The sequence below is a fragment of the Gorilla gorilla genome, chromosome 11 (assembly GCF_029281585.2).
Source record: "Gorilla gorilla gorilla isolate KB3781 chromosome 11, NHGRI_mGorGor1-v2.1_pri, whole genome shotgun sequence".
Taxonomy (NCBI): Eukaryota; Metazoa; Chordata; class Mammalia; order Primates; family Hominidae; genus Gorilla; species Gorilla gorilla.
The window spans coordinates 62910554-62928950 of record NC_073235.2 but is presented as its reverse complement, the minus strand read 5'-3'; the positions used below and the strand labels follow the sequence as shown (position 1 = coordinate 62928950).

The window sequence follows — 18397 nt, the reverse complement described above, 5'->3', positions numbered from 1 at the left end:
TAGTTTGGAATTAGGAATCACTGATGTCATGATCAGTCACATTGTCATGGCAACATCGGAATTTCCTCATTTGCCTTCTCTTCGCTTGGGGAGTATCAATTTGCCACAGGTCTGTCATCAGTTCACCCCATGTGTTAAACGTACTAGATAACCCAGAACTAGTCATTCTTAAAGATACTCAGGGTGGGGAATTTTTATAAACTCTTTAAATATCCTATTTCAGTACTCTTAACTATGTATCCTGATGTTGGAAACTTTACCTTCATACATATTCAACTGAATAGAAATTCATTTGTAATTCTATATCTTCTTGTTTGAACCTTTATAATTCAGGGGAGAATGAAAGGCTTTTCAGTATTCTCATTTACATAAAGGACATCATTAATTATTCTAGCATCCTCCTCTTTAAGTGAAATAGACCTAATTTAATGGTAATTTTAGCAACTGAAGAGAAAGGAAACTTACTGTTTCTTTCCTTCTGTGTTTTGAATGCTTTAAAACCTTACTTGTGCTATCCATCCTAGGTTTTGGATAGACATTGGTTATGCACCCTCTCCCTACAGATAATTAGGAATTTCTTATTAAATAAACTTTTGCCATTCTTAGCTTACATGAGGGTTTTGTTTTTCCCGGGTACAGTTTGCTGTTAAAGTTAGCTTTTTACTCATGTAAAGGACATGGTCATTCCAGGTTCGAATTAATTTTGTTTCCCATGATATAAAGATTTTTGGCTCCAGTTTTCCACAATTTTTTTTTTTTTTTTAATTTCCTAAGTACTTTCTGTCTCTTCCCAGGTCCTAGTAGCAATAGTGGTTGTGATCAGAAATTTTCCCTGCACACCCATTCCTTCCTTCCTCACCTCAGCTCTTGTCTTTTACCCACAGTTTGCTCACGTACATAGGTAATTATGTTACTTCCATCTCTTTGGAGTCAGAGAGACCCAAGATCAAACTCCAGCTCTACTACTGTAATTTCAGAGATTACCTAGTAATATCTTTCCATCATAATTTATGAGTTTTACTATAATTCATGGAAAATTCATTGAATTAACTTGAAATATTCTGAAAATAAGCACTTACATTTTTATAGGCTTACAATAGGCATGGAGAATAACAGCTCCATACTAGATTTTCACAATCAGAGTATAGAAGATTGAGACATCGTCCAGTCAATTTAGGAAAACAGCAATTCACAATATATGAAAAATGGACCTTCTCTTTGTCTTGGTATCCCAAATAGTTTACTTATTTTGCTGTGGAATTTGATCTATAGCTACAAATTCACTGTTGTTTAAACCAAAGCAAAATCTTGAATTTTTAATTTAAATGGCATTTTATTCAGATGTTGTATTTTTGAAAAGGATATGACTCCATGTACCTGTTTTTATAGATTTTTTTTTTTTTTTGAGACAGGGTCTTGCTCTGTTGCCCAGGCTGGAGTGCAGTGGTGCAATCTCGGCTCACTGCAGCCTCAGCCTCCCAGGTTAGTTGGGCTAGCTAACTCAACGATTTTTTTAATAGAAAAACTTAGGGACAGAAACTTATAGATAACCCTTATGCCAAAAATTGCTGTCAGCTTTGAATTTTTATTAACTATTATGCCAGAGCAGAGCAATAACTAATTTATGAACAGATTAGATCACAAAATGTTTATAAATTATTTGTTTCAAGTTTGGAGGATGTTTCTTCATAGAGAGATGTTGTAAATGGTGATTAGGATTTTAGTTGACCTAAAATAAGCATCTATGAATCTCATAACGTAGCTAATATCTAATATGGTCTCTCACCCTTTTTTGAGGGAAAATAAAACTTGGTTCCAGTTCAGGATTATGGAAATAACTTTCACCTAACCACCATCTCAGCCATCCTACAATATCCCAGAAGATAAATTTTTCTGCTTCTCTCCTAACTCTGTCCCACCAATGATTCCAGAAAAAAAAAAAAAAAAAAAAAAAAACTGGTTTAAAGAGAGGAGTTATACCTTAGCAACCATCAGTGAAGTGAGATTTAGATGCTAGGTTGGGGCTGAATATATATACCTGTACTATTCACAATATATTCGAATATTGGAAAGTTTGCATTTATATTCAGTGGAATGGAAATTCAATGTAAATCCACATGCTTTTACAACTGAGCAAATGGGGGCTTCTAGAAGGGATAAGTGCCTTGCCCAATGTCACACAGATGGTAAATGGTGAGTGAAGCCAGGATTCAGGGTCAGGTGTTCTGATGCCCAAGCTTTGGCTCTTAATACCATGTAAGTTTTTCTCTATGGGGCTTGGACTTGATCCATAGCTAATAGTAGTAATAACCATTATTAATATTATTGGAGACAGGGGACTTTGGAGTCAAAGAGACCCAAGATCAAACCCCAACTCTACTATGTATTGGATTTGTGACCTTGGGCAAGTTACTCAGTTTTCTCTTTGGTAAAATGGGATAGTCATTCTTCTGTCCTGGGGTATGTGTGTGTAATGTGCTTAGAAAGTGCCTAGAATATAGTAGTTACTCAATAAATGACAGCTATTATTATTTAATACTACATGCAGAGAAGCAGCAGTGGGACAAAACTCATTTATTCTGTTTTGTTAACCAGGGCAGAATAATCAGACTATGGCTTCTGGTAGGACTCATCAGAATATGGCTGTGTTTGTATTGTTCTCTATACCTTCTAGGATTATAGCTATAGTTTTATTTTATTACAGTGGTTTCAGTTTTATACACATGTACTTTTATACATGTCTAGGGAGCCTTTAAGTTTGGAATAAGAATTGCAGATTTTTTAAAAAGCAAAATAGTAAATAATAGAAAATGTTGCTGCTACTTTAGAAATAGGGTACTTTATCAACTCTATTTTGTACGAGGAAAGAACAGAAAGAATCTGCTGACCCCCTATTTTTTCTTCTTTTTTTTTCTCCTGTTTTGCTGGGAGCCAGAGGCTTTGTGAGCTCTTATACATAAGACTCTTAAAAGTAAATAGGTTTTTTTTGGTGTGAACTGCATATACTAACCTATACAGTGTGGCTATATTTTATGCATTAAAGGTTGCAGTCTGATATAGTGTTGAATGAATTTTTCCTCTTAATTCCTTTCACCTTTCAATTTAACCCAAATAAAAAATGGGTGCTTGAAATGGTTCAACAGCAATAGAGGGATAGAACCTGCTGTAGGTCAGTTCTTTTCTTGATAGAGGTGTTCTATTCTTATCTCTTGGACATCTTCTCTGCCCCCATTTTTTTTCCTTCTTTCAAAGCTTAGCTTCGCCAGCATACTTTCTTTGTAGTAATTTCATTCAAAGCTTACTCTTTTATGTGGGGCTCGGTAATATGTGTATTAGGGTGTTGGGTCCTCTAGGACGCCTCACCTTCCCCTTTTAGGAAGTTCATCAATTAGCAATGATTTCAGCAGTGATTACCCCAAGTCTGCATTGTCCCTCATGCTAGCCTTCTATCTGTAGTTCTGTTTTTCTGATCATCTGCACAATGCTTCTTTCTGAGTATCCCTCTAACAAAACATTTATACAGTTGAGCTTCCCATGCCCATGTTATATCCTATATTGATCTCTCCCTGCTGTGGACTCCCATAGCACACGATTGTCTAGAACACTTGCCTGGCACTTATCACTTAATGTCTTGCATTATTAGTGTACAGCAAGCAATTTGGGTGCTCCATGGTTTACAAGTACTCACCTAGGAATTGAAGCATCATCATCTATAAGGCTTTTTTTGAGATGCGGCGTTACAGAGTTTTAGAGAGCATAAGACTTAATAAATCTTTTAACCCTAGCCAGGTCTAGATTTTAATCCTAGTTTGCTACTTGCTTACTAGCTTTGTGGATAGGTCACCCAGCCTTAACTTTTTTTCTTTCATCTGTACATTGAGGCTTATAACCCTTCCAACCTCAGAGGTTGTTGTGAAAGTTAAATGAGACGTGAAAGGTTTAAAAATGAAACTTTCATTTTAAAATTGTTGCTTTGGGACAAATGTCTTTCAAATTCTATTCTCAAATTTCAGGTATATGAGCTCTTTTAAGTGGCAGAAGGCATTATTACCTATGTGTGTCATCTCCTATTTTAGATTGCAGGCTTCTGCATGTACTGGTGGCTGCATCCTTATTATTCTAGTTGGTATACACCTCCTGGCTTATGAGAGTGATCTCTGATACTGCTCACAGTCTTCCAATTCATTCGAAAATGGCTCTTCTCCAACACCTAACTTCTTTAAAGGAAACCGGACAAAAACAGATGAAGAAAAACTTCAGTGCACCTAGGTTCTTGAAACAGACCTTTTTTTAGACTTTCGTTTTCCTTTTAAAGTTAAATCTGCAGTATACACAACCTTAGAAAGCATATTCATTCAGCCATTTAACAGTTTTTTACAAAAATGACCTCCCCTTGCCTAAATTTGCTTGTCCTTAATTCCTGCTGTACCCTTGCTCCTGTTCTTTCATGTTCAGCATCAGTTATTTGCACAGTGCAACCATTTAAATCTAGGCATCACCATGATAAAACCTGGAAAAAAATAACAACAACTGCCATTTACTGAGTTTGACACTTTTGTCCATGTACTGTACTTAAGACAATTTTGTGAGGAGTCTGGCACTCAAGAGAGGTTAGCAAACTTGCCCAGAGCACAAGTGGGAAGCTGAAATATGGACCCAGATCTGCTTGGTTCTGCTTTAATTCTGTTCCTTGGATTGCGAAGTCCAGATTCCTTTAAGCTTTCTGAAGAAGGGTGTTTTAAGTACACATGTGGAGGGGCTGTTGTAAGTCTTAAGAGCCAAAGCAGCTCTAGGGACTGCAGCCCCCTCCATCATTTCATGGCCAAATGCTCACCCACTCCTGGCATGCTCTACTCTCTGCCCGCTGCCAGTAAGCTTCCTGTTTACTCATAGTTTCTGCTTCCTCATAACCTTGGCTTGCATATGGTTTTGGCTTGTTGTGGCCTCAACTCTACCCCTGGCACTCTTATAGTTTCTGGCCCCTTAGTAACTGGTTCAGCCATTGGAGTTTTCAGAATCAAATCCCCAAGGGTGAGAATTGGATTGGTCCTGCTCATTTTTTCAGTCCCAGCCAGGTCATAGGTCACTGGCCTGTCAGTTGCCCTTGGATCAGATTCCCACAGCTTCTTTACCTACCAGCTGAGTGAGGTGAGGGAGGAAGACATAGGACAGCCCAGGCAGCAAAGTCTGTTTCCCTTGAAAGAGGATGAGCATCGGTGAGGTGCGGTGGCTCAGGCCTGTAATCCCAGAACTTTGGGAGGCCGAGATGGGCGGATCACGAGGTCAAGAGATCGAGACCATCCTGGCCAACATGGTGAAACATCATCTCTACTAAAAATACAAAAATTAGACAGGCGTGGTGGCACACGCCTGTAGTCCCAGCTACTTGGGAGGCTGAGGCAGAAGAATCGCTGGAACCCGAGAGGCAGAGGTTGCAGTGAGCTGAGATCGTGCCACTGCACTGCAGCCTGGTAACAGAGCGAGACTTTGTCTCAAAAAAAAAAGAGGATGAGCATCTCTAGGACAGGTTCTTCCAAAGCCCCGTTTTTACCATGATAACTTGCAGTCTCTCTGGACTGCTTTCTTACTTTCTTTGTGTTAGAACATATTTGTTTCAAAGGTCGAGTAACTTTTTCAGATGAACCTCACCAGGATCTGTCCCTGTAATCACTCTTACAACTAAGCACTTATAAATAATCTATAATTGAGTGTGTATGTTATATACAGGGTCTCATAGTTATGTTTTTTTTCTTACGTTGCATTCTTTGTGTTTGAGTGACTTCATTACATTTTATATTTTGTTGAGGGTAGACAATCTATCTTATCTCTTTGTAATGCTTTACTTAAGAACACAGTACCTAGTTTGGAACTTTTGAATCCCGGTGGACATTGTTTTTTTAAAACATATATGCCTTATATTCTCTCCTTTTATGTCATTCACCATTATAGAACATACATTTTGCTGGCTTTTAGATATCCTTCTCTAGTCTTAGAGTCTTTTAATTTTTTTTTTAATTTTTTTTTTGAGACGGGGTCTCACTCTGTCACCCAGACTGGGGTGCAGTGGCGTGATCTCGGCTCACTGCAAGCTCCGCCTCCTGGGTTCACGCCATTCTCCTGCCTCAGCCTCCTGAGTAGCTGGGACTACAGGCGCCCGCCACTATGCCCGGCTAATTTTTTGTATTTTTAGTAGAGACGGGGTTTCACCGTGTTAGCCAGGATGGTCTCGATCGCCTGACCTCGTGATCCGCCCGCCTCAGCCTACCAAAGTGCTGGGATTACAGGCGTGAGCCACCGTGCCCGGCCAGAGTCTTTTTAACATTCTTTTAGTATTCTTAGTATATCTTAGTATTTAGTATTAGAATTCTTTTAGTTTTCTAATTTAAATTTCATCATCACTTAAAAACTTTTCTTATCCCCATAAAACTATTGCAGAGTGTATCCAATCAAATTTTAGCATTCTGGATTGCACAGCATCCAAAATATCATGACCTTAGAGTACAGCCATAGAAAAATTAATCTATGCTCTTCTTTTGTGGTTTACATTGTGGTTTCCTAAGAGGCCACTCTTGACAACTGAGGTTGTACAGGGAATTTTTTCCATAGATGCACAGATGACAGGTCTGAGCTGCTGGGGTGTTGAGCAGTAAGTTCTCAGAGAAAGGCACCTATGACTTGAACATTCTGATGAATGTTTTCTATTTTATACTTGTGCTTGATAACTTGCAGTAAAGGGTCCTAGTGAGAGGAGACAGCAAAAGGGCAGTCAAAACAGTTGTCTTATGCATGGAGTAGCAGAAAATAGTTCCACCAGATACACCAATTTTCAATGAATGCTCATTATACTGTGTTTGATACTTAATCACTTTAAAGGACAGATTTTTATGTGAATTTTGTCTGGCAAGTTCTTACTCGTCCATTGTGCACCTAGCACTGTGCCCAGAAGAAGTTACTTTGCTTTTTTTTTTTTTTTAATGAAAAGAATCAGCAATTACATGTGTGTTTTATACGGTTATTTATAATAGGTGAGGCTTTCCAGTTATCTGGCTGGAGAATGTTGGAGGAGCCTGAGTATGGAAGAGGTTCACTAAGTCACCAGCAGGATATCTAGGATGAATATTTTTTCCAATTCCTTGCTGCTAGAAAAGCCTTTGAATGGCCACAGCTTTGCCAGAAGACTTCATTTCCATAGGGGACACTTTTCCTTAGGGAAGCCAGAAGGCATACGCCTTCACTTTTTAGACAAGTTAGGATTTTTCATTATCATGGCAGATGAGCCTTTCCAGGAAGGTAAAACCAAGGAAGAACTCTGTAGTATTTACTGCAGCGATAGTATTCTGTAAAAGTCACCGTGGAACAGGCCAATCTGAAGGATGGCAAGCCCGTCCCAGTGGCTTATCCAGAGACCGCAGGCTCTGTCAGTCCGGGCTGCTGTGGAGGCCTTCTGCACTGCACAGGTTCGGGGCTTCATACGTCCACGGAAAGGTGGTCGAGAAAAGGGACGGCTTGAGCAGCCGTAGGTCATTTACATCGGGAAACAAAGGGAAGTCCCTCCTCCCTTTGTCTCTTTTTTGCCGAGTTTCTGTGTCCTAAGAAAACACATTTGTGTCGCATCTAATAATTAACATAAGGAAGGATTACACTGTTCCAGTTTTTAGGGAGAAAGGTTTACCAAACCGATGGCCTTAAATGATTTTCGCTCCTTGATATTATCATCTTGAAGGAAAGCTGGTAAACTCTGGCTTAGGGATAAAACAAAACTTTACCGATCGTATTTGGGTGAGGGGCTGGGGAGTGGAGAGCTGTTTCCTCTGCTAAAATTTTAGCGTGTGAATCGGGGGATGGAGATTTGCAGAGGTTTGACGGGAGGGTCGTGTGTTCGTTGAAGTAGGGGTGATTGTCCACACCTTTTCTTGAAGAGTGGCGCGGGGGGCCTAGTTCGAAAGGTGAAGAAGAGAGGGAAGACCGAGGTGCCAGAGTGGTCCCCGAAGCGACGACCTTAAAAGGGGCTTCGAGCCGGGGTGCAAAGCTGCCGCTGGTGCTTAGGAAAGAACCGAGGGGGAAAAAGAACAGAGGAGGGGGGTTGGCTACTCCGAGGAATGTGCGGCATGCGGGGAGCCAGACCCAACCATTGCACCAGAGCGGGGGCGCCGGCTGCTCCCCGGGCCGCCCGGCCACGGCTCCGGCCCCGATCCCGGGAGGGAGAGCGCGGGGGCCGGGCGGGCGATGGGGCGGCAGGCGCCGCGCCCAGCGGGCGGGCGGGGAGGCGCGGGTGGGCCTGGGCGCGGTGCGAGGCGGTGCGCTGCCGCCTCCCCGCCCCCGGCCGGCGCTCTCTCAGGGCGGTGGTTGAGGCCGCGGTAGGTGGGGACGCGGCGGCGCTGCTCCTCCGCTGCCGCCGGGAGAGTCGGCGACGCCGCCAGCTCCGCGCGCGAACTCCCGTCCATGGCACGCAGGGCGGCGGCTGCCCGAGCTGCTCGAGTCTCGCCCGCTGCCACGCCGTACTTTTAGGCGAGTGCGGAGGTCGAGGGCGGAGGGGAAGTCAGCGCGGAGCTGCAGCCCCCGCCGGCCGCCGCCGCGCGGCGAGAGGGAGTTCCCAGAGCTGCCGCGGCCCCGGGCCCGGCCGGCCCCCTCCTTGCGCCCTCCCCCTCGCGGCGAGGCTGCCCCGCGCCCGCGCCCGCGCCCGCACCCGCCGCCGCCGCCCGCAGCGATGATCTTCCCCAGCAGCAGTGGCAACCCCGGGGGCAGCAGCAACTGCCGGACGCCCTATCGCAAGCAGGTGAGGCGGCGGCCGGGATGCCGCGCCGAGGTCGGCGAGCCCCGCGTTACAAAGGGGGCCGCGCTCAGGGGCTCCGCGCCTCCTCGGAGGGACCGGCTGGGCGGTGACCTTGTTTCCCAGGAAGGCGGCCGCGGGGACTGCTCGGCCGGAGACCTGAGCAGGAGAGATGCCCTCGCCGCCGCCGCCCGGGCCGGGCAGGGTGGGAAGTGGAGGAAGGGGCAGGGGCAGGAGCGGAGAGCCGGCGAGGGCAGAAGCGCGCCGGGCCGGGGGCTTCACCCAGCTCTGCAACAAGTTTGGGTTTTCCCCGAAACCTTTGTATGTAGCGGAGTACGGTAATAAGTCGTCACGCTGGTGTGCAGTCTTCGCTAGGAACCTCAGAGAACCTGTCTGATTCGTAGGAAACCCGGAAGACGTGTGTCTGTGTGTGTGTCTGTGTCTCTGTGTGTGTCTGTGTGTGTGTTCGCGCGCGCCCCCCTCATTTAAAGAAAAAAAAAGAGAAAGAAACAGGAACTTCTACTGTCACTTTCTCAAGGTTTTCAGTAGCACAGGGAAATCCTGTGACATCCTAGTTGCAGAAGATATTTGGATATGCCTGAGTCATACACATGCTCTTTCCTATTTTAATACCGTTTCATACATTTTTTAACAGATTGAACTCGAAAGCCACTTCAGTGGTTAGATCACAATCCCCTGCTGGGAAAAGGAATGGAGCTGGGAGCTTATAGTTGAGGCCTTTTGTTTTTCATCTTTGTTTTTAAAAGAAGGTTACTGAAGCCATGTTGTGATACATCTCACAGAGCCTTTCAGCAGCAGCAATAACAAAACGTAGCTTTAAATTATCTAAAAAATGTGCAAGTCTGTTTAGAAAAGGTTAAACTGATTTAGAGGTCAGTGGCAAGATGCATGTTGAGAAAACAAAAACAGGATTGCAGATATTTTTCCTCCATAATAAATCTCTTGTCTGCATCCTTAGCCACTGAGACAAATCAATTAAGTTATTATCCCAAAAAGGATACAAGCGAACTGTAGCCTTCCATGCAGACCGTGGCTCTCTTAAGATCACGACCGATGGCAGTGATGCTTGGTGGCTTCCCTTTAGGTATTTACAGGATTATTGATTATGTTTAGGTCTTGTTGTCAGAGTCATTCTTTTTTGTGTGTATGTCCTAGCGTAAGTGTATTTGCAAGTATTTTGGCAGTGTCGAAAATATATGTTTTCTGCCTTCTGGTCTTTGGTTCTTTTCTATGTTAACTTTCCTTTAAAGAGACAGTAAACACCGTGGTCTGTGTGCCCTTGATGTGGAAGTCCATGGAACTTTTACCTGGGTTAAGAAGTTCTTTCCTTTAATTAAATAGATAAAATCTGCATTTATGACTCGGCTGAAGGATATGCTAAGATAGTCAAGATTCAGAAGCAGGCATCTCGAAGTCATTTTATGTGGCTTCATTTAAAAGAAATGCTCTCGGATCCAGTACACTTACATCAACTTCATAAATGCAGCCAATTTACAATAAACATTCCCCTTGCAACCCCTCCTCCCCCACCCACCTCACTCTACCTGAAAAGATGGCTAATTATGTTAGGGCCTTGTGTATTCATTTATTTGTTGTCAAAACCCGGCGGGGTGTTAGCTCTGAAATGGGGAAAAGGCTCTGAGGGCGAGGCCTTTGGCTGTGAGGGGCTGGAGGTTTTGTGTGTGAAGGGGGGTAGCCTGCTGGTCTGGAGCACGCTGATAAGATGCTCTTCTTTTCACAGGGCTCTCCTTAGATTCAAAGACTAAAAGGGCTGACTGAATCAGAAAAACAAACAGACTTTCTTTTTTCTATAGGCAAAGAAAGAAATGAATGTGTAGGCATTATACAGACACAAGACCCCGGGTACCAGTGGTATTTGAGTCAAAGGTTTCTTTTGTTAGTATTTAGCCATTCACTGGGAAAGCACACTTCCAGCGCGGGGACCTGGTTACCATGAGTGACTTTGTGATCTCATCCTGGCTTAGCCTAAATGGGAAGTCTAATTAATGCTTTTTATAAGATTTTGTGATGTTAAGCTTCAACCTTGCAGTTCATATTAGTTTGTTCATTTTGATGAAAGAATTGGCAGATTTTAGGTATATGATGCAGTTTGATTTTAGTCTAGAAATACATAATCAGCTGTTAGAGCTGATCTCAGCTAATTTGCCAGAAAAAAAAAATGGAATGTAAGGAATACTTTACAGTCACCTTTGGAAAAAACACCGTAATGGTTCGGAATCACACTTGCATTATACATACATAATAGTAGTAGCTAACTTTCATTGAGTACTTCACTACCTGCTGATTGCTGTTCTGAATGTTTTTGGCAGATTAACTCATTTAGTCATCTTAAAAGCCCTGTGAGGCAGGCAATATTTGTATATCCATTTTACAATTAAGAACACTGAGGCATAGATTAAGCAAATTGCCCAAAGTCTATTCAACTCAAAGTGCAGAGCCAGGATTTGAACCCTGACAATCACTGCCTTCCAAGCCACCACACTACGGCTGCCTGCCTACATGTACTGCTCAATAGCAACCCATAGAGAACTTATCTGCATCATCGCCCATCACCCTTCTAATCTCAGAAGTCCAGTTTAGGGATTCCTCCCACCTTTTTGGGGAGGGAGAACTTGTGAGCTAGGAGGTGAATGATGAAGCAAATGGATGATACAGATGGTAAGTTTGTGATGTTTAGAAGCAGCATTGATATAAAAATGTGGCTGTACTGAATGATTGTACAACTCTTAAAGCTTTTTACATTTTACATATACAGTCATCTCTCAGCATCCGAGGGAGATTGGTTCCAGGATGGCTCAAGGTCCTGATATAAAATTGCGTAGTATTTGTATATAACCTATGTACGTCTTCTCGTATTCTTTAATCTCTAGATTACTTATAATACCTGATACTATGTAGATGCTATGTAAATAATTGTTATACTGTATTATTTTCAAATTGTTTTATTGCTATTTTTATTGCTTTTCCCCGAAATATTTTTAATCCACAGTAGGCGGATGCAGAACCTCTTTATACGGAGGGCCGACTGTGTAGGAGTGAGCTAGTTTCAGTTAAAGCAGAGGTGGTTGGTACTCATCCCTCACCTGCCCCCACGTAGTGTAGCTAGGGCATCAGGGAGTACTGATCTCTGGCATCATCTGGGATCAACAGGATTTTCCTGCCTCACAGGCCTGTGAGCACATTAGAAATACACCTGCTCAGCTCAAGTCAAAGTGAGAAGCTTTTGAATGGAGTGATAACCGAGTAGGCAGTATCTAAATAAAGATGATTGGTTCAAGTCTCAGTGGACAAATGTGTACGTTCTATTACTGTTGACTGTGACTTTGAAGTATATGGTGTTCATTAAGCAAATCCAATCTAATTGTATGAAAAGAGCACCCCGAAAACCAAAATGAAACCATTTATCAGGACTTTTGTAGCTGTGAAAATATTTTAGTGTGTTTTGAAACAAAAAAAGTGATTTATACTCAAAGGCTTTTAGATATAGAAAATTGGTATTTTCATTTTTCCTTTGTGTTGTTTCTTGAATTCTTTTATTAGCTACTCCTCTTCCTGTTTCCTTCCATTTTGGAACTGCTTTCTTGAGGTAGTTAAGTTACAAACCAACCATACTTTGGTTTCTGCACATCGTGGCATGTAGGAAGGCCTTTTTTGCTAAGCAGTATGTTGTCCTAGTGGTTTCCAGTAGGGTTTTGGAGGTAGGGGAGTGAATGCAAAATTTTTCTGCGTGTGTGTATGTGTGTGTTTATATCTGTGTGTGTTTAATTGTCTTGCCCTCCAATAGTTGTACTTGTTAAATGTTGCTAACTTTTGATGAGGGAAGTACTTATCTTCCCAGTTTAAGTAGATTTACATAGTTTACTGCCTTCTTCAAGATTAACTGGGTGTAGCTGCACGTGAGGAATTCAACAGTGATTCAGTGTTTGGCCTTGTTTAGAGGATGACATACAAAGCTGTTGATTAATCCTCTTCAGGCAGTTTCTGTTCACAGCAATTTGTGTTTAGTAGATTGGGTTTTGTTAAAGTTTGAAGATTAAACTTGTGCATAGAAGATATTTAAATGAACACTGCCTGAAACAGTCCCAATTTGTTGTTGTTTTAAAGAAAGTAAACGTCTTCAAGCTACAGAGATTGGAGGTTTAGTGGAGAGTAGCAGAAAGGTAAATTGGTATGTATAAGTAAGGTACTGGCCCATTTTTATGTTATGTTATCTCTGTGTATTTGTGGTCAGGTAGGATCTATGAGTCATGATGATGATATTTTAAAATCTACCCATACATAGCCATTTGAAAACTGTACAATTCATCGTGATTGTCCACTTTTTCTACTAGGGACCGTTTCGGCATCTCATTACATGTTCCATAGTTCACTTCAGGTTTTGAACATACTTCTAGTTTTTTGCTTTTCCTTATTTTTAGAGATTACTGTCAACTGGGCTCACCATATATTAGTACTTTTATTTTTGAGACCTTTCTTAGGAGGGTAAGAGTCTATCTGATCCAGGATTCTGAGAATATGTTTATAAAATACTCACCCAATAAATAAATATTTTAAGGATGTATAAGCCTCAGTCATATTTAATCTTCATAGCATCCATATAGAGAAGGTCTGGAGTTTTGAGGCAGTGACATTAAGTGGCCTACGTGGTGAAAGCTAGGTCCCTGGAGTCAAGGGCTGTGTCTGCTACTAGGAAAAAGAAAGCCCGTGAAGAACAGCTGTGGCCTCACTGCACTTCCCTTTACTTGGCCTCCCAAAGACATGTGGCCCACAGTGTCCAGATTTCAGATGTGGGAATTGTAGCTCTTGAACGTATTAGTGTTTTTGTTTGTTTGTTTTATAAAGGCTTTCACAGATGACATACTAGACACTGAGTTAAATTTGAATTTCAGATAAACAGTGAATAATTTTTTAGTATAAGTATGTCCCAGATTTTCATCATACTGCATTTTTAAATTTGCTAAATCTAGCAGCCCTCTCTCAGGGAAATCCAATTCGCTTTTTAAAACTCGTTATAAAAAAATCATGATAATAAGACATACTATTCTTACTTTTTCCACTGAAAAGTTTGCCCCTTAGCATATTCCTTAGGCCCTGATAACGCACGTTTCACATTTTACCTCCTTGAACCATTTGGTCCATGCTTCCGCCTGCACTCTACCTAATTGAAAGACTATGGCTTAAGTTCTGGCTCTACCATTTGCATGCTTTTTCACTTAACCTCCCTAAGTCTGAGTTTCTGCTAAGTAAAGATAATAGTGCCCACTTCACAGGGTTGTTGTTGTTAATCCTTCTAAGGTGCTATTATTAATGTCCCCACAGAGCAAGCAACAGCGGGTGGTCCTAGGAGACTTCTGTGTGGTCTAGGGAGACCTTGACACAGTCGCCTAAGAATGGCCGTGTTTACAGCCTCTAAGAATGGACTGTGTTTAGAATGAGGGGCAGCCTGAAAAAGGGTAAGGACCTGAGGTTGAAAATGAAATTCTCAACCACATTTTTTTAAAAAAAGAAAGTACCAAGAAGTAGAAAAGTGGATCCCACCATATTTTTAAACAGTTGGTCATGGTTTATGCCCTCGATAGCAGAATTTGCTTCCTCTCTGGGGAAGACTTTCAATCCTTTCTTCTTTATTTCATGCAAATATATTAGGAAGGTAAAAAGAGCATTGATCATTCTTATCAGTGAAAAATGCTACTTTTTAATTTGCTGGAAAACAGATTTGATTATTAGTGTATGCACAATTATTTCCTGAATTCTTTCCTTTGTCTTGTTTGTGTATTTGATTTTCAAAGATATCGTCTTTGCATTACTCAGAAAAATAAACATTTTTTTTGTCCTTGGACATCTGTAGGTGTTTAGTGGGTGTTTGTTTTTAAACTCGCATCTGTACAGAATGCTTTGCTTAACACATTCTAAAATCTTGGTGTAAACTTTAAAATAGTATAGAACACACTGTGAGGAAAGGAAGAAAGCATTTCCTGGAATTAGGGTAAGGTGAAAGAATTAAATGGAGCAAATGAAATCCTGGACTAAAATAAAAAATCAGTATAACTGTTGGGACTTAACACTTACTATAACCACAGCAGCAGCAAGAAACTTGGTGTTACGCAGAACAGTACCCTAATACATAGAAATCTATGTTGGCTCCACTTTATCCATTTAAACATATGGAATTTCATAACAGTGTAATGTAAACTAGAGAAGATTATCTTTTGTTTGTCAATTGTATATGCAATACAATCTCAAAAAAGTATTTTTAAAAACTGGAAGGAAATATGCCAAAATATTAACAAATGGCTTCCTCTGCTATAGAATCACAAATGACTGTTTTTTATGATCCTTTACATTTTTTTCGACCATCCAGTCTCTCTTGTCCCCCACAATGAGCATGCAGTCCTTTGGTTATCAAGAAAAAGACAGTGAAAAAACAAAACAAAACAAAACCTAGAAAATTGTATTTTTTAAATGTCTCAAAATTGTGGTGAAATTGCAAAGAATTCATTTTGAGAATTTCAATCACGCATGAAGGTACTGCTTGTTTCTAATGCCTGAGTTTTGAGGGGTGGTCGTTTCCTATTCTTTATGTATTATTTTTGTTTCCTGTAAACTCCTGTCCTACCTTTTTAGAAATCACTTGTTTCTGACAGATACTTTTTAACTTGATAACTTAAAAATTTCCTATTTTTATACATATTTTAAATATGCCTTCTGTACTTTTTGAAACATTTTTAAGGCACAAATTTATGTACATGAGTTAGTGAGGGGGAACGTAGCTATATATATGAAATTTCATATTCTAGATTACTTTTCAGGAGAGTAGCTGTTCTAAATATTCTAAATATAGAGGCATTATCACAATCACCTGTTTTCATTTGACTTACAGCTGTTTTGTGGACAGATAAATTTTCTCCACATTTAATTTCTGTATTAAATGTGACAAGCCAAGACTGTCCTATCTATGTTGGAATCCTTTGGGTTTATTTTATTATGAATACATATGATTGTCTTCATTGCAAACTTGCTTTTTGGCTCTTAGCTTTTTTTTTTTTTCCTCATATATATGTATTTTTCATTTTGTTTCTTTCGTTTTTTAAATTAAATTTAATTTAATTTCCAGTTCCGAGATACATGTGCAAGCTTTTCCCTTTTTGAAAGGGCCGTGCAGTGGGAGATGTGGCTTCTTTAGAGGTTTCTTTAATGTATAATGGAAGAGTAAGGATTTCTGTAAGAAGTACAAGGTACAGATAATGTCAGCATTGTAGAAGCAGCTGTTAGTGTATAACCCAGGGGAGTTTTCAGTGTGTCTGGGGAGTTTTAGGTGTGCACTGCAGAGGCTGCAAAGCTCCAGAGCAAGAGGGGGAGGAGCAGGGAGTGCTGAAGAGAGGGAAGGGGAAGTAGGGGCTAAGAGAGAAGAAAGCACTCTTACCTTGTTTGTTTCTTACTTTGCTAGTTGATGTATCACTTTGCAAAATCGGTTCCAGTCTCATTGTTTTGGTGCTGTGTAGGTTGGGAGCAAATATGTAGCCTCATTGTTTTGAATTATCTCAGATTCTTAAATCTCCCCCTTTTTTTCTTAGTTATCGGTCCTATCGTCCAGCATTTTCTTTCTCTGTTCTAAGACAAAATCTCTTTGTCTCTCTCCTCTTTGGAGAACTGCCTATAAATCCTTTTTGGAAGACCATTTGTGATCAACCCAACCCTGCCAATTCAGATATTCTAGAAAGTACTTTGGCTCTATTTTGTATTCTCAGTTTTATATGTTAAATGTATCAGACCAATTCTAAGACAGTGAATAGTTCTTTTGTTTACACTGAAAGTTTAAGAGGGGCTCAGAAACATTGAGTTATAATTAATTGAGTTGTAGGTGTAAGTGATTTTAAAAAAAAAAAAAAAAAAGCAGACAGGAATCTTTGCAAAGTAAACTGGTGGCATGCAGGAGATAACACTGGTGCACATTAGGGGAGAAGCTGGGCAGGGGAACCAGCTAGCTAGCTGTTAAAACTGCTGAGAGCTGGTGAGGACCCAAAAGAAGTCAGTTAAATTGTAGGCAGGAGGAGTGACCAAATTTTATAGATACTGAAATACAGGAAGCCCTTAAAATTGTATGCAAAATGTGCATACATTGGCTATTTCTTTGGTAGAGATTCATAGCTTTCATCCATTTGTCAGAGGGATCTGTGTCCTCCAAAAGTTTTCGTGACTACATTTGGAAGGAGAGGGAGAAGAACTTGAACAAAATTTCTAACTTAGGAGACAGGATAATTGGTTGCATCATGGAAGGCGACATTTCAGGTAAAAAGAACATTGATTCAGCAAAGATTTGAAGATAGAAAACATGGGCTTTATCAGGGACATAGTGGGTAGTTCACGTTAGGTTGACTGCAGGGTAGAGTTTGAAGAACAGAGGTCAATAGGAGCAAGCTTGCTAAAATGGGTGAGAGGAGAGCCTGAGTTTAGAAGGTATTGTCTCAGTTGAAATAAAGATGTAAAATGTGGCAGTGTGAATATATTAAATAGAATGGATTCAAGATATTGTGTAGAAAGAATTGACAAGATTTGGCTGGTGACTGGCTGGATGGGGAGGGGAAGGTCTCGGGAATAGACCATCGTAGGCTTCTAGTCTTAAATGATTGGGAAAATGAAAAGTTACTGCAACCTTTTTTGCTCTGGGGCTCAGTGATGAGGAAAAACCCAGCCTTTCTATTACAGGGATTTTCCACATCATCATCATCATTATTATTATTACTATTATTATTTTGCTGTTAAATTGGAGAGGGATTGTTGAATTCTGATACTAGTGTCCAGACACCAGGGATACTTAATATCCTGCAGTGTCCAGCTCAATTTCTCATAAGGAAGAATCGTCCAGCCTAAATGGCTAATCACACACCCCTAGTGAAAACCACTTTAAGAAGTTATTTTGGTTGGGGAGATGGTTGTAAGCATTTCTTTACCGCTCCCTTGAGATTACCTTGAAGTCAGAGTAGAAGCTGCCTCACATGTCTGCATGGATTTTCGTGTTTGTCCTGGATCTTCTCAAACACATTGTTATATGGCAAATTTCATTCTTGGTAATATATGTCATTCATAACTATACAGTCACCTTTAATATCTATAGTCTAACAAGTACATTGGTTATATTAAAACATCTCCCACCTCAAAGGAATATGGAAGATGGGCAGATATAGTGGTGAGTGGTTTAGAGTATTCAGCCTACCAAAATAAGAGTTTCTGGGGGAAAGGCAGTGAGTTTGGTTTGGCCATGTTAACTTGTCCACATGAATTACACATTATTCTTCCCACTTGCCATCCCAGGCAGAAATTTCTAGCAAGCAGTTAGAGAATCGGAGCTCTGGGGAAAAAGCACAGAAACTTCTCAGATTTAATAGGTGGAGCACTGGGAATGGATTAAAGCACTCCGAGGAGAGAATGTGTCAAGACAAGAGATGGGACAGACTTCGGGGAGCACAGATTCTATATTGGGCAGGAGTAGGGGGGAGCCTTAGGCAAAGTAGGAGGAAAGAAGTGGCACAAAACTGAGAGAATCCGGAGAGTGTCACAGAAGCCAAGGAGAACAAAGTTTTAAGA

At 40.9% G+C, this 18397-nt stretch overlaps 1 protein-coding gene across 20 annotated transcripts in view; it reads left to right on the top strand.

Annotated features, from left to right (window-relative positions):
* The window catches only part of RBMS1 (RNA binding motif single stranded interacting protein 1), a 219175-nt gene that overhangs the window by 75202 nt on the left and 125576 nt on the right, over positions 1 to 18397 (top strand). For 5 of the 20 annotated variants that reach the window (XM_063694927.1, XM_063694923.1, XM_063694920.1 and 2 more), the window contains exon 1: positions 8363 to 8776. The exons of 12 other annotated variants lie outside the window; for them this stretch is intronic. In XM_063694927.1, coding sequence (XP_063550997.1) covers positions 8708 to 8776 — 69 coding nt within the window. In that variant the 5' untranslated portion in view covers positions 8363 to 8707. Of the gene's footprint in view, positions 1 to 8341; positions 8777 to 18397 lie in introns of those variants that run through there. 3 more of the 20 variants (XM_019022438.4, XM_055379095.2, XM_063694925.1) reach the window with 3 other exon arrangements.